Source organism: Brassica napus, chromosome A4 (genome assembly GCF_020379485.1).
Source record: "Brassica napus cultivar Da-Ae chromosome A4, Da-Ae, whole genome shotgun sequence".
NCBI lineage: Eukaryota > Viridiplantae > Streptophyta > Magnoliopsida > Brassicales > Brassicaceae > Brassica > Brassica napus.
Window position 1 is genome coordinate 10,350,997 of NC_063437.1, and position 17,052 is coordinate 10,368,048.

General features: G+C 31.6%; 2 protein-coding genes across 2 annotated transcripts; one reads left to right on the plus strand and one right to left on the minus strand.

The window, feature by feature from the left end:
• Positions 1 to 578: 578 nt before the first annotated feature.
• LOC106446172 (glycerol-3-phosphate dehydrogenase [NAD(+)] 1, chloroplastic) lies at positions 579 to 2,774 on the minus strand. Its single transcript, XM_013887863.3, is given in 11 exon segments — positions 579 to 839; positions 917 to 965; positions 1,063 to 1,117; positions 1,202 to 1,322; positions 1,395 to 1,496; positions 1,596 to 1,703; positions 1,796 to 2,013; positions 2,082 to 2,154; positions 2,258 to 2,334; positions 2,529 to 2,708; positions 2,711 to 2,774. Coding segments are annotated over 11 exon segments (1,206 nt in total). The 3' UTR covers positions 579 to 680.
• Positions 2,775 to 9,023: 6,249 nt separating this feature from the next.
• Positions 9,024 to 9,416, plus strand: LOC106449630. The gene has a single exon (XM_013891370.3). It carries the CDS (start codon positions 9,024 to 9,026, stop codon positions 9,414 to 9,416), a length of 393 nt encoding a protein of 130 aa, XP_013746824.2.
• Positions 9,417 to 17,052: the final 7,636 nt, after the last annotated feature.

Consider the following 17,052-nt stretch of genomic DNA (forward strand, 5'->3'; position numbering starts at 1 on the left):
CTTTTGCGGTCGGTAGCGGTTGTCGGCGGTTTGCAACAATCACTCAAATCGCCTTAAACCGCTTCAAACCGCTCCGAATCTCATAAATTCAAAAGCTGGCTCCAGCTAGCGTTTGCGGTTGCGGGCGGTTGCGGGAGGGTAAAATATTTTTCTTTTTTTTTAAAACAATATATATACAAAGAAAAAATATTTAATAAAAAATTTAAAATTGAAATTATGAAAATATTAAAATATATCTATTTTATTTTAATTAATATTATAAAATTTTATAATAAAAACAATTTCAATAAATTTTCAAAAATTAAAATTATAACTTTCTAAATATAAATTTTATATTTATTATAATTTTATGATTTTTGATATTTTTATAATTATATTAAATGTAAATATTGTTAATTTATTATTTGACTGTTACCGCATTTGGTAGTTAACCAGTCATAAGTCACCCGCAAACGCACCAATTTTTAACCGCAGTACCAGTCGTACAAATCTCTTAAAACCGCTAGAAACCGCAACCGCCCGCATCCACAAACTCCCGCAACCGCAACCGCAACCGCTGCGTTTGAACCAGTCAGGCCCTAACAGTCATGTGAATCGCGTTCGTGAATCTTCAAAATTAGTTAACAAATCCAGTACTTCTGATTACGACATTGAAAATACGACTGTGTTCGATCAAGCCATTAAAGCTTTGGATTTGGACCAAAATTTCGGTAATTAACAATGGCATCAGGTTTAAGACGACCTATGCAGATTTGGTGAACCGTTGAAAACAGCGGAAACATCTCCAACTTACCACAATGGTTCAGAGTCTCAAACACCTCTCTTGCCGTGGAAACACCCTTCAATAAGCAATCAGACAAAGATAAACAGGTTAAACAAATACTAGTAACCAAGCTTATAAGTTCCTTTTTAGGACCTGTAGCTTTTGCCCTTCTAGCATCTCTGCTTCAAGCTCATCAAAAGACCTGTTACATTTACACCACAAAAAAAGAACATCAATACACTAACTAGAAGCAGTTAAAGTGAACCAGAGGTCACATTGATTAACAAAAAAGGTTGAACCTTTTTCCTCCGCTTTGGGCAAATGCTTCTGCAACTCTTCGGTTTCTTCCTCCGACTGTAGTGGTAATTAGTGAAACAATAGTCAAAAGGGAGTCACTGTAATTGGTAAAAGATAATTATGATTTTGTTCAGTCCATACAGCAAGTTGTTATGACATCTGCTACACCGCAGCTCTCGAAGAAAGTACTGTCTTTAACAGATGGAAACAGAAGCTTGGAGAGTGCTTTCATCTCTCTTAGACCAATCCTCATGATTGCAGCCTAGACATGTTTAAAAAAAAAAAGATTAACTTTAGGAACTGCTTAAGTCTCTTTAAAGGAGGAAACACTTACCTTTGTGTTATTACCCATTTCCAAACCATCAACGAAACCTGCTGCAATAGCCACTACATTCTTCAATGTCCCACACAACTCTACTCCTTCAACATCATGGACCTATTTTTAACAAAAGCCACATTGTTACTGACCAAACTCTATATGAAAAACCATCAGCTATTTTTCTAAATGACATTTGAAGAAGCGTGAATATCTTACCGGTGTGACCATAAAATAGGGAGTACTAAACAACTGAACCCAAGTGTCAGCTATTTCTCTACTCTCTCTATATCCCACCGTTGCTTCACTAAACTTCTCCACAGCAATCTGTATTATTGTTACTGCAGTATTAGTCACAGCAAATGTGAAACCATAATGTATTGGATCATGTAAATGATGATAAAGTTCGATGTAATGACCTCGTTTGCGATGTTTGCACCCATAAGAACACAACAGTTGATACCGAGTTCTTTGGAGATGAGACTTGAGATCATACAGGGACCTTCCTTCTTCACTTCCATTCCTTTGACAAGGGATATAGCCTCAACCTCTCCTTTTATCTTTCCCTTTAGTTTCTTGCATATACCATCCATAAACTGATGCGGTGTAACGAAAACCAACATGTTTGCTTCCTTCACTGCATCGGTTTAAACTCATCAATTTCAATCATGTAAATGATAAAAATTTCAGGAGAAAGTCACTAACCTGCATTTTCAAGGTCAGGATCCGCAACAACATTTCTTCCTAGCTTAATCCCGGGAAGGTAATTAGCATTTTCCTAATCAATAAACCAAGAAAATAACTACACATACCAATCAAGAATCGCAATAAATAAATAAATAAATAAATAAATAAAGAACAGCATCATCCATGTTCCTTACATTGGTCTTGTTGATGACATCAGTGAGCTTCTCACCATTTGGTAGGACTTCCTCAAACACCCACATCCTCACTTCATCTGAAACGTATTGGGTTTTAATCAAAAGATTCATCCAATCATTGGCACACTACAATCATCGAAATCGAACAATTCTACATACATACATGAATGATGCAAACTCCGTTCATGATTTCGATTATAAATAAATAGAAGGAAACTTTCAAGATTTCACGATCTTGGTTTTTGAAAACAGCATTAAGATGACACAATACCATGAAACGAAGGAAGCTTGAGGGCATTAGAAGCGACGAGCTTAGCAGCGACGCTCCCCCAACTTCCACTTCCAACGATGGTAACCCTAGATTTCGAATCACGACATTCACCATTTGCGTCTTCGCGGGATTTAGCATGAGACATAGCGGAGACCGGAGAGAGAGGAGAATCGAGAGAAAGGTAAGAGAATGAGAAGGAGAAGAGGGAAGGAGGAAGATAGAGAAGAATGAGGAACGGATTCGCATGGAAAATAGGAGATTGAGAGGAGGCGACACGTAGTTATATAGAAAGACGTACGTGTAGTAACGTTAACTAGGTTAAGACCCGCACCTTGTGCGGGATGAACATTATATATAAAAATTATTTTATATATTATATGTTTATAACATATTATGAAATAATAAATATATATTGAATAAATAAAAGTTATTATCTACTACTTATATAATTAAATTGGTGCAAACATATAAATAAATTTTATAAATCGAAAAAATATTTTTTCTATTTGATATGATATATAATTAAATTTAAATGATAGTAACATATATATGGTATATTTTAATATTAATATTTATTAGATGATGATTTTTGCTCATATTTATTTTTTTTATCATTTGTATCTGTTATAGCAAAAAGTCTAAATTAGTGATAACAAAATTTTTACTGTGTGATTAATGGTTTAAGTAATTTATAATATTTTAAGAAATTAAGTGGTCAATATTTTTTCAATTGTTTTATCAAAAACATGTTCAAAGTAAATTTCAAAATTAAGAGATTTATGTATTTTTATATGGTATATAGTTTAATTTAAAATGATACATATATTTATATATCTTTTATTTTTGATACTTATTAAATGAGACTTTCAACTTATATTATTTTTTAATTATTTGTATCATGTCATAAGAAAATTTTTAAATCATATATCACAAAATTTGAATGTGAAACTTTTAACAGTTTTAGTAATTTATACTCGTTTTAAAAAATTCAAAATATAATATATAAATAATTTTTTTTTTTATTATATGGTTACTATGATTGTTTAATTTATTTTAATAGCTTAAAATTAAGCAAATATAATTATAATACACATTTATTTTTATCAAATATTTATTATTCAAAATCATTAATTGTCATATATACTTTAGCCACATTAGGCAATTCTGAAATCTTATTTAAGGAAATAATGAAGCACATTAATAATGTATTTATTGGAGTTTAATAAAAAGTTTATTATATATTTAGATGGACCAACATATTTCTCTAAGGATTCTAAAAATCATTCTAGTGATGACACGTGGCTACAAAAAATGTTGCAATGCTTCTCAAATAATATATAGGGGATTCTTTCGATACTATAAGCCGCATACGGCCAAGTTTTGGAATCTTCTTACCCTTTTTTATTATAAAATATTAAATTATTATATCAATTTTCGAATTCATAAAATTTTCATATAAATGCAAAGTTGAACAGCAATCCTAAACTGAATGAATAAAACCTTTCAAATAGCAGAATAAAGCCAAAAAGCTAGAATAACAATGTATCAAGCTCGGACCAAAAGAACCAACACGAATCGAGAACGAGGGCTGAGAACTATGAACTACCAAGAGAAAGACACCTTTAAATTTTGAAACAATAACTCATGTAGCTTCGGACCGCTATGCCGAAACCCAACCAAGCCAAGAATCCAATAACAGAACTAGCCAAAAAGCACCTAACGGCATGGAAGAGAACCACCAAACTAGCCAGAACTAGTCTCGAAGATTTCCACGTCCAGTCCAACTCACTATGACCGTTACACCCAAACCAAAACCCTATATAGAGATAGTGGTGAACCTGAGGGTGGCTAACTCCCCGTCGTTCTTCCTACTATTTTACACTGATAATATTTCATTACTTTTACCAATAAAGCAGTGTTTTTAAAACCGGATCGGAAGCTGAACCGGATAATTTTTGGGTCACGGTTTAATATGGTTCGATCAGATCAAATATGGTTCAATAATCTGGTTTAATATATTTGTGTTTATAAATTTAAAATTAAAAGTAATGCTAGTAAATATAATACATAATAAATATAAATGAATTTAAAACATAAAACATTATGAATATAAACTAGTTTAATGTTTATATGGATGGTTTATAGATTTTTGATAGTTTTAACTTTAGTTGGTTTTTTATCAGTTTAGTAACTTAGAAATCCAATTCGGTTATGTGACCGGTTCATGGTTGAACCAATTAGTAGACTCAACTCGATTATGTGACCGGTTCATGGTTGAACCCGGTTCAACCATCGGGTAGGTCCGGTTTTAAAAACATTGGTTTTAACTTTTAGTGGTTTTTATCAGTTTAATAACTCAGAGATCCAATTCGGATTTGACCGGTTCATGGTTGAACCAATTAGTAGACTCAACCCGGTTATGTGACCGGTTCATGGTCGAACCCGGTTCAACCATCGGGTCGGTCCGGTTTTAAGAACACTGCAATAAAGTAGTGTTTTTACAACAAATAAATAAAGACAAGAAAGACAAATCCTTACAACCAATAACCCTATATCAAACACAATCACATCCAAAACAATGGGCACATCCAAAACAATCACATGATTTCTTAAACAAAACAAAAAAGGAAAAGAACCAATTAAAAAAACTTCTAGCCACATACGATTGGGAAAGATCCAAAGAAATCACAATATTGGCAATAAGGAAGGCAGAAGTATTAATATCCTTGACTGTCTTTCAAGCTTCCAGCTTCCAATAGTGTTTAGAAAAGCCAAAATCTTTGAAGATAACCATTTAAGGGATAGCCACACCGAGGTTTAATAACTGTTGTGACGAACCATAAGCACTCCTGGGCCAGATGCTCTACTAGAGCCAGATCAGATGCCCGTGTTGGAGGCCACACTCAACTAGAGCCAGATGTCTGTCACCAGATGTCTAACCCCTCACTTAGTATGATATTGTCCGTTTTGGCCTAAGCCCGCACGGATTTGTTCTTGGGTTGTTACTCCCAAAAGGTCTCATACTAAGTGGGATTGGACCAGCTATATATATTAGATTTTATTATGTCTAATATCCGATGTGGGACTTGGATTGTCTTTTTATTTATTCTGACAATCCTCCTCTCAAACCAAGGACCACGGAACCTTGGCTCTGATACCAATCTGTTGTGATGGACCAGATGCACTCCTGGGCCAGATGCTCTACTAGAGCCAGACCGGATGCCCGCTGGAGGCCAGACGCTCAACTAGAGCCAAACGTCCGTCACCAGATGTCCAACCCCTCGCTTAGTATGATATTGTCCGCTTTGAGCCCAAACCTTCACAGATTTGTTTTTGGGACGTTGCTCCCAAAAGCCCTCATATTAAGTGGGATTGAACCAGCTATATTTATTAGACTTTATTCTATTTATATCCGATGTGGGACTTAGGTTATTCTTTTATTTATTCTGACAATAACACATCTAACAAGTCAGCTGCTTCCACTGCAAAGACCACCTTATTAAACCTCAACTAACTATGCTCTCAGTAGCCCATAACCAACCATTATCCTGAGCTTCAATGTTGAAACTTATCCTCAAAAAAGAACTTTTATTGTGCAAAAAGACATTTCCAAACTCGTTCCTTAGTATCCACAAGACCCCGTTTACCAGGGATGATGCATTCCAAGACAATTTGATACTGCACTTGACCCAAGACTGAAGTGGAGGGATTCTCTCATCCTTGAAGTCAAAGGACTAGCACATAGAAAACTGATCAGCCTGCATCTCAACCACTTGAGCCTAATTCAACTCCAGCTGATCAGCAAAGGCTTTCCTCGCCATATCCTCAACGTCAAACAGTTTACCATCAAAGAGCAATGAGTTTCTATTGTTCCATATTCTCTATAACAACAACTTGAAGACTTTCCTCGCACTCACCATGACATTAAAATTTTCCGAACACATTTTTCTCCTGCCACTTAGCTGGTGAACTCTCTATCTAGATAAGGTAGAACCGCAATAGCCTGAGAAAAGGGCGAGGAGAAACGATTGTAGTAGAGGAAGTGAAATTTTGGATACATGTTCCTACATGATGATGATGTGCTTCTTATACCTCCCAAGTAGATAAGTCGATCTCTCGATTTGGATAAGGCATGCTAAGCTGCAGCCCAATGAGGAATTTGCAAGTTTTGATATTTTGGATTCTTGTTGTTGAAGTATGGAGGTGATGCTGTGCAGTGCCTCCAAGTATACTATTAAATGAAAACGGAAGAAGATAATTCATCATTGATCCACCTTCCTTCGTTCGCTCATGTAGTGAGGCACAAAAACGACGATGTGTATCGATCCCATTAACTTCCCGCCCATAGAACAGAACCTGTCACAACAAAAAGATGAATATTATTTAGAAATATTGTGACAAAAAGCCTTTGTTCCTCTTTGTCCAGTGTCCAATGGAAAATTACTACAGAAATTTTTTTTTTTTCCTTAGAAAAAATACATGACTACGTTTAAAGAGAAAACAAGGCATCAGTTCAAAACAGAAAAACAACATGACTTCGTTTATAGACAGAACAAAGGGATCACATCAAAGCATAAAAAGTTGAAAGGATATCTTAAAGCTGGCTATATCCAATCCCACCCTCTTTATACAAGACAGAACTGAAAGAGAATAAAGATCACATTTTTTCAACGCCAAGTTTAATATAAAACAGATAAGTATGATCTGAAACATGAACATCACTAATTTAGTGACTGTCAGCTAATGAAAAATACTCAATTTAACGAAATACTAAAAACTGGATTCATAAGGCCAATGACTCATCTGATAAGAAGACACATGAGGTATGCAGAAAAGTTTATTATCACAAAATTTTGAATTTTAAGCAAAGCTTCGAACTTTATAAAAGAAACAAGTTTTCTGTAACATCTGAAAAAAGCTAAAGCTAAGACATGAATAAACCTAAGCATCAGATGGTCATGTCTCCAGCGACGTAACATTTTAAAAGAAGGGTTTGATGATCGTTAATTTACCCCGTTCTTGGCCTTAACAGGATGTTCTTCATCAATATGACAACAAAGCCCGACAATGTCAAAAACATCTGCGCAAAACGGGTAGAAAAACTCTGATTTTAAAAGAGAAGACAGTGTTCTAGGTAACCGATCTAAACAAAAGAGAAAAATCATACCTTTAATGCTCCATAGAATTTAGGGATAGTTTGAGAATAGTTGTGGTTGCGGGAATCACCTGCTTGTCTACGGACAGCATGTCAACCCAATGATTTCGCTTCCTTTCTTCACATGATGGGACTCCAAAACCTCAGAAGCCGGACTGTGTTGAGCAGCAAAATCGTTTGCGAAACCGTTTGGGTTGTACTCATCATCGAAAAATGAGAGACATTTATACAGGAAGCTCGAACCAATTACGATGGAAAACTAAGAGGTATTTTGTTTGATTAACATGGACGGGGTGGATTAATTGAGGAAAAATCAGAGTAAAGAAAGGATTAATGGTTTGGGAGGCGTTACAGAACTCGGCGACGGTTTGATTTCGTGAGCTACATCGGAAAGGTCGCTTCTGGAGGAAGAAGCCGACAAACCTTAAACACCTTTGTGTCTAACGGACCAAATGCACGGGCCAAAACAAACCAATTAACTTAAAGCTCAGTTCTCATTAAAACATAAAAGAAACACGAACATAAGGGAAAGACATGGGTCTCTGGCTGAGCGATACGTGTCGGCGAATGCCCCTCCCTTCGTGCTGACGTGGTGCAAGGAGAACAGAGAAAAGCTCCTTTTATTGTTATAGTTATATATATATGTGGAGCCCACAAAATTTGAAAGACTGGCTCTGGTCCCCACTAACCGATGTGCAAACGAGTTTGCATCAACGGGGAACTCGAACTCAAAAGGAAACGAATTTAGGCATGAGCTATTTGACCACCACTTAACGCAGACCATTTTTTACCAGTAAATTTGCATATATGTTTCTTTTTGTTTATATCTATTGGCATAGTTGTCTCACAAGATATATCGTTGCTCGTTTCATTTTATATCTGACATGTTCATAACCTCCACATGGTTATAAATAGAACTATTTGTTTTTTTTCTCTCTGCCAATTTCTACATATACTCCGTTTGACGTACTGCTTTAATAAACTCACAATTCAGAGTTGTCACTTAACAAGAAAACAAAACTAATAAACGCTAAAAATATCAATGAACCATATTCTAAAAACTGTGAAAACAGTATACAAAAAAAATAAAATAACAGCTTTTGATTAAACTAACAAAACTAACATCTAGTTTCAATCACCAACCATACACATTTCCTAATAGCTTTTATAAATTCCCAATTTAGCTTCCCTCTCGTTTTCATTCATTCTTCTCCATTTTCTCAACCGATCTCTCTCAATCTCACAGAGAAACCTTACATACATACTAAATCACAAAGAGCTGCATCAATTTTTTTTTGTCTCATACACGCACGTTCTATACTACGTAAACGTATACATATATGGCTCGACGATTCGCTTTCTTATTCCTTCTCATATCTTTTGCTTTAGCCGGTGAAATTTACGCCGCCGATTCATCTTCACCTTTTCCACCGACAACAACGTCAACCACCACTGTAAAATCTCCCCCAGAGCTTCTCGTCGGGAATAACTCAACGGACGGTACAGATTACTCAGATTACGAAGTCCCTATAAATCTTGCGCCGGAAGGAGTTGAGGTCGTGGAAGATTATGCGCCGTTCAATGCTGGTAGAGGACCTGATGAGCTTGCGCAACCTGAAGACGATTTAAAAATTAGTAAGGGAGATAATAAGCCTGTGAACTCGGCCTCTTCTTTTTCTTCTTTTTCCTCCAACGTTGTCTTCTTTGCTGCTGCTGGATTATTTTTGTTTTGAGGTTTGAAAAATGATGGCTCACGTTGCTAAGTGTATGCATGCAACGTAAATTCAAATTTGTCTTTGCAAGTTGATCCGAAATCCTATCGTCCGTTTCGAGAAAACTAAATAAATGCTTAACCTTTAATTCGAGTTAAATAAATGAAAGAAAATACTTTTTATTAAGGCTCCAGTCGATAAAAATTACTTAATTGCAAAATCGTATAATAATAATAATTAAGCAACATACAAACTAAAATCTGCGGAAGGAAAACAGCAGAATGATTTTCTTGTACGTTTGGATAAACTTTTCCAAATATCAAAATAGATATTAATTAGATTAATCAAAATATCTAATATATATTTATATTATTATTTACAAAGTGATTTAGCATTCGATCTATCACGTTAAAAGTTAGAGTGCAAAACACATTGTTATCCTTAATAAATAAAATTTTATTATATATTTTATCACAGAATATAACTAAATTCAGAAAAACTTAGCTAATTTACTTTATTCTTAATAGATTTACTTTATTTTAAATATTTTAATAAATATTGACACCTATAATATTATAAAATCAAATTATAGAATAATTTTATTTATAACATTAGCTGTCTCATATAAAAATTTATCACTATTCCTTTTCCAAGCTTCACTTACGCGCCTTTGTCAAAATATTTTTTTATCACTATAGTGTTATTTATTGTTATATAATTAAATAATATGAAATGTTGATTCTGAAAATAATCTACTAAAAATCATTTTCTGTGTAATAATATACTAAAACGCATACTTGTGTTTTCTGTTTTTCATTCGGTAATTTTTGTTAACTTGAAACTTTTGCAGAATCACATATTTAACATGATTCCCACCATTCTGCATGTTACCAATTAGAGCATGGTTAGAAAATGGCGTTCTATATTAGTGAGATGGTGTTAAGTAATTAAGTGGAAACCAATTGGCCTATCAGTCAAAAGCTTAAAGGATTCCACACCAAGTTTGGAATTCAATTTTCAAAAGACACCATTTCTTTCATATTATAGGATTTAAAGCTTATTGTCCTGTACTGTGGACATAATTTGTCCATCGAAAATGCTGTACATTCAAAACCATTTATTGATCCAAGTGTTATGAGAAAACAACGTCAGAACTTTAAAGCTTATTGTCATGTACTGCAGACATAATTTGTCCATCGAGAATGCTGTACATTCAAAACCATTTATCGATCCAAGCGTTATGAGAAAACAAGGTCACAACTTTAAGCTTATTGTCGTGTACTGCCGACATAATTTCTCATGGTGAGAAGGTTTTTGACTTTTTGTCAGAACTTTAGATGGAAAGTTGTATTTAGCAACATTTAAAGATTCTTCATTTTATGATTTGTGTGGCTATATATAGTCCCTACACCTCAATTCAATTTTTGAAACACCTCTTCTTGATGGAACATATACCACTCAAAAGATTATCCATTGATATTTTACAAACCCACCAAGAGCATATTTCCTAAAAAAAAAATTGGAAGATATTCTATAACATTAAAAACTATGGAGGAATATTTTTTCGAGGTAGCAAAGCATCATAAGTATGTTATCTTCCAAATTGCGGATGTCATCTACTGTGAGTGATTTTGTGCTTAAATCATAGAAGAAAACACTTCTCCTTCCAAAGGCAAAACAAATTTTATAAGTATGTATACGTAATTCCTATCAATTTAAATTCCCACTAATATTATATGTTATGTAAAATATACCTGCAAATGCGTGATGAACATTTTGTGGTGATAGTCCATAAAAGGAAAATAGAAGGAGGTGCTGCATCATAACATTACAATTGTGACTTTTCATACCAATAAACTTCCCTTTACTTTTGTCGACACAGTTACAAAGCATACACGTCTGAAAATTAAACGTTATGTACAAATCAATCAAAGAACTCATCCTTCAAATCTGAATTTAGTTTGTAAATGAAAACATGACATTTACCTTGCTTATTCACATGAAGTTCGCTACGAGAACAAATATCAACCAAATCTAGTGCAGACTTCACATTATCTTTCATTTTCCCTTTGACATTTAGAACAGTGTTCATCAGATTGTCAAAACATTTCTTCTCAAGATGTATGGCATCTATATTATTTCGAAACAAATGATCTTTTCAATATGGCAAATCCTAGAAATACTCTTTTTATGATAATTTTGGTGTTCTCCAACACCATCTATTGGATAATGTCCATTTTCACCAGCGTTTAGCGCCTTAAGAGCACTGAAATCTCTTAAATGGTCCAGTAAATCACTGTCAAGTAATTCAAAAGGTGGACTGTCAAACACCGTCTTGTTCTTCTTATCGTACTCCCAGTGCCGATCTAATATATTATAATGCCCTAAGCCATTTCGAAAAATTATGTTTTTATATCTCTATAATATTATTTAAGAAGTCAGTTTCCTATGTGTAGTTTTCATGTTAATTTTAGTGTAGTCAATTACAAAAGTATTCTTAATGAATTGAAATTATTATGCATAATGTCATTATTATAATTTTTTTATTTTATTTTCCTTTTTGTTTCATATTTTTTTGCTTTTAATTTCCTTTTTTAATCATAATGTTTTCTTAAACTACTAAAATATGGAAATTATATATATATATATATATAATTTCGATATTTTATTTAATAACTAATAATGAATATATTGTTTAAAGAAGATAATTTTTAAAATATTTTACCTTAAATAATATAATAAATAATAAAATAAAACAACCAAAAATATTTTCTATATATATGTTTAGATCAAAAGATTAAAAGTGGAAACAAAATATTTTTAATAACATAAATCAACCATCAACCATTTTAAAAATGAATAAAATTAAATTAAATTAATAATAAAAGGAAATGAAATCAATTAATCCAAAGAGATTTAAAAACACACACAAAATGGACGATGATTTCAATTTCACTTACTTAGCATTTCTAACCAACTTACACTATTGCATGAAAAACAAGTAAAATGAAGTGCCGGTCTAACATATTATAATGCCCTAAGCCATTTCGAAAAATTATGCCTTTATATCTCTATAATATTATTTGAGAAGTTAGTTTCATATGTGTAGTTTTTATGTTTATTTTAGAGTAGTCAATTACAAAAGTATTCTTAATGAATTGAAAATATTATGCATAATGTCATTATCATAATTTTTTTTTTTTCCTTTTTGTTTAATAATTTTTTGCTTTTAATTTCCTTTTTTTTATCATAATGTTTTCTTAAACTACTAAAATATGGAAATTATATATATATATATATATAATTTCGATATTTTATTTAATAACTAATAATGAATATATTTTTTAAAGAAGATAATTTTTAAAATATTTTACCTTAAATAATATAATAAATAATAAAATAAAACAACCAAAAATATTTTCTATATATATATATGTTTAGATCAAAAGATTAAAAGTGGAAACAAAATATTTTAATAATATAAATAAATCATCAACCATCTGCTTTATATATTGATAATTTAATATAACTAATAGAATTAATAAATTATGTTTGCCAATAGATTCAAAAAATATATTTTCTAAAATAATAAAATTTTAATTTATTTATAATATTTATCAAAAGGATACATAATAAATGATAAAACTACAAAGATATATTTAAAAATATAAAATAAAAAATGAAAATTTTATAATATTTAATATGATTTTAGCTATTTAAAATTCAAATAGTTGTAGTAAAAATTCGACTCAGTAAACCCCAAAAATAAATAAGTAAATCAATGAAATTCTTAAACCTAGATTGCATATATAACTAAAATAAATATATTATTTAAGCACTATTTACATATGATATATATATATATATATATATGTTTTCAAATAATATAAAATTTCTAAATATATGAAAATAACTAATAATTTTTATAATGATATATATATATATTAATTAAAAATTAATTAATTATTAATTATTTTGTATATATTTATATCTTTGCATGAGCATAGAAAAATCACCAAGTAAGTATATATATAATCCAAAATCATATAACAGCAGTAATAAAAAAAATAAACTTCCATTAAACAATCAAGTTTCACAAAAGGTTTGTAAGGAAACAAAAAAATAGAATAGAAAATACTTATTAACGAAATATCAATCTTTTTGCTTCTTTTCCTTCAAATCACTACTTAAACTTATGTAGTCAAGTTTTTCGAAAATAACAGTCTCAACTGACTATCATTAAGATTGGTGAACACAAAAGAAGAGCAAACTCGTAATGACTCCTAATAATGTCAACACGTGATACTGCTCTCATCACAATTTTTTACTTTTTATAAAAATTTAGAAATTAATAAATTAGTCACGTACCTCTCGTTAATACGAAGATTATGATCTAAGAATTGAAGCAATATAAAATAAATTGGAAAAATGGCAGAAAAGAAAGAGACAACACGAAAAACTATTTAGTAGCTAACTTTTAATTAGGGTTTTAGTTGTAATCTAAAATAGAAATAAACAAATATTATTCTAATTAATTATTCCCACAAGTATTATTTTAGCTTAGAAAACCTTAAAAACCTTAATTATTTGTAAAAAGTAAAAAAAAAAACTAAAATATGTCCCATTGACAACAAAAACATATGCCCTTGTAAAATTTTCTGCCTTAAGCCACGGCTTCACCCGCTTATGCCAAAGACCGGCCCAGCGTACTCCTATGATATGGTGAGGATGATCGTCTCGTAGAAATCTCTTGTGAAAATCAAACCAATACATTTTGTGTCTGTGTTTCAATTGGAAAGCAGATGTGTTATCTTGGAAATGATTGCATGATAGACTCCAATGAGTTTTCCAACCATATAACATATCATATGTTGTAGAATCACATATTGTCTGCATATGCACATTTTCTTCACACAAAATATCGTATATAAGAACATTGTGATTCAGTAATAGTTTAACTCATATATCCATGGATGAAGAAATATATCAAGTGGTCTCTTAGGATGTTCTGCCCGGTTATGAGAACGAAAAGGAATAAAAACTCGCGTGCAAAATCTAGTGGTAAGTTTTAAGGTGTCATATTACTGACTAAAATGAATATTTTCTATGATTTTCAAATGGGTTAAAACCATCTATACATAGTCCAAAATAAAAATTTCTTCTCTTATACAAAAATTCTTAATATAATGAATGGAATTACTTCCACGCTTCTGCATCTTAAGAATGTGCAATATCACCATCTGCTGAATGTTATGCATGCCATCTCATTGGTTATGATGTGTGTTCTGGTTGATACAGCCTCTTCAACCATTCTGTCAGCAGAAAATATCACATCCGTTTATATGGAACTTGAACTCTTTCCCTAGTATCTTGATAGCAAGATTTTTGACAAAAGTGACATCTTTTTTTTTGGTTTTCATCATCTATTGTAAATCATGCAATTATCGATGCATACATTGATCATCTTATATGGTAAAACAAGACCAGTTACAAGTTTATGAACCTCGTAATATGAACCATGTGTAAGATTATCTTCAAATAGAATCTCCTGAAAAATTAGTGATCGCATCCACATATTATTCAACCAAATTATAAATCACTTTTATGGCCATATATCTATTTGTGGGCGATAAAGGTGAATGATCACCTCTACATTTTTGTACAATGCATGATGCACCTAACATATCAAAATATCTTTTTGTTTCTAAACTAGATTCGTCTCTTATATCTCTTTTCTCAACAATAGACGATAAATTTTCTCAATATGCATCATTTACCATATGAACAGCACATACACCATAATTTACATTCATGTTAGCCTTTTCGATTCATCTAACATATCCAAAGTATGAGGCTCACTAGCACTATCATAATCTGGTCGTTTTCTATGAAAATACCAAATCTTATAGCATGGTATAAATCTATTCATATATAAATGCTTCCAAATTTCCTCATTTTTAATACTCATATTATTCTGATAAGTAGAGTATGAAAATTTCAACTTACAGACTTTTGTAACTTGCGGTTGTCGTTACCCATAAACTCAGTAATAACATCTAAATAATCTTGTCTCAGTAAATTTGTTTCTGTACATAACAAACAAATATAATTAGGAAAAGACATGTTTTGTGTTTTTCTTGTGAGGAAGGAGAAATGATATTTACATATGATTGTTGGACAAATTCCTAACAGATTATCAATAGATTCTTGACAAAAGATAAATTTCAGGAATTCATCAAAAATTTAAAAAATTTAACGATAATAAACTTCGTCGGGAATCCGTAAAAATTTATAGCGGCTAGTTCACGTATATACTATTTTTATCAGAAATTCGTCAGTAAATTCACAACAGATCTTTTCTATTAGAATTTCATAATAAATTTGTTACAGATTTCTTACAAGTTTCTATACATATTCCATTTTGTCGATTTATCATCTGATATTCCTCTGTTTTTTTGTAGTATTATAGAATGTTATGAGGGAGATTTACCAAATATGACTCAAAACTTGATTTTGATTGCAAAAGTATACCCAAACTTGAATCAAATGCAAAAGTAAACCAAAAGCCTTGTGAAATTATAGTCAGCCCCTTGTGACCAAATAAAAAACATAACTCATTTTTACGAAAATATCTCTGCTAAGTCTTCTCAGATTATGTTAAGTCTTCTGGACGACGTCCACGGAAGTGGTCTTGTACAGTTGATCTTAAAAATAATTTATAAATTTTGTAAAACATATTTTGATAAGCGAAAAATTAAAATCATGTAATTATAAACAGTTTTAAGTGATATAAATTAAGATGTAATAAAATTGAATTGTTTTAAACATAGATGAGTGAAAGTAGTTAATCATGATATTCTTTGATCTAGGGTTTGTCAACATATGTTGTCGTATTGTATGTATTCTTAGGCTTAGATTTTGGAAAGCTTAAATGTTTTTTCAAAAATTAAATTGTTATCTACATGTGATTATTTCTGTGTATAGTAAACACTTTTTAAGTTTAATTTGATTTTATGAAGTGTTTAGTTAGTTAATTTAGTTTAGGGGTTATGTTTAGGGTCTAGACGACTAACATGTAAGTCGTTTGGGAAGTCTTCTAACTCCAACTAAAAATATTTTAGTTTTCCGCTAAAAATATTTTAGTTTTCCGCTAAAAATATTGAAGTCTTGTGGGCGACTTACAAGTAAGTCATCTAATAAATCTTCTGATCGAAAATATTTAACTTTATTGGAATTTTTGTCTTCATATATAAAAAAAATACACATTCTCTCTCCTTCTCTCAAATGGTTGCAACAAAAATGGTATGTTCCTCATTCTAAAACTCTCCAACCTCTCTCTAATTTCTTTGAACATATAAACACCAAGCTTTATATCAATTTATTGTTTTGTCTCATGTCTTTCTCACTAGTTTATCTTGTTTTGCAGGTTTTTCATCACATGGTTCTCATCTTCCACTCAATTAAAGGTAGATTTATTAATTTTAGATATGTATTTCTGTGTATTCTATAAAGGTAGATCTATCTATATTCCACTCATTTTCTCTGTTTTTAAGCCATTTTAACGTTTTTGAAAATGCCGGTTTTTCAGATCTGGATTTGGATATGCTGATTTTTCAGATCTGGTAGACTTCTAGGCTAGAAGACTTTCAGACAACTT

What these genes read in the sequence shown, in the direction of transcription:
- LOC106449630 (XM_013891370.3), top strand. Translation starts at nt 9,024, where the DNA reads ATGGCTCGACGATTCGCTTTCTTATTCCTTCTCATATCTTTTGCTTTA.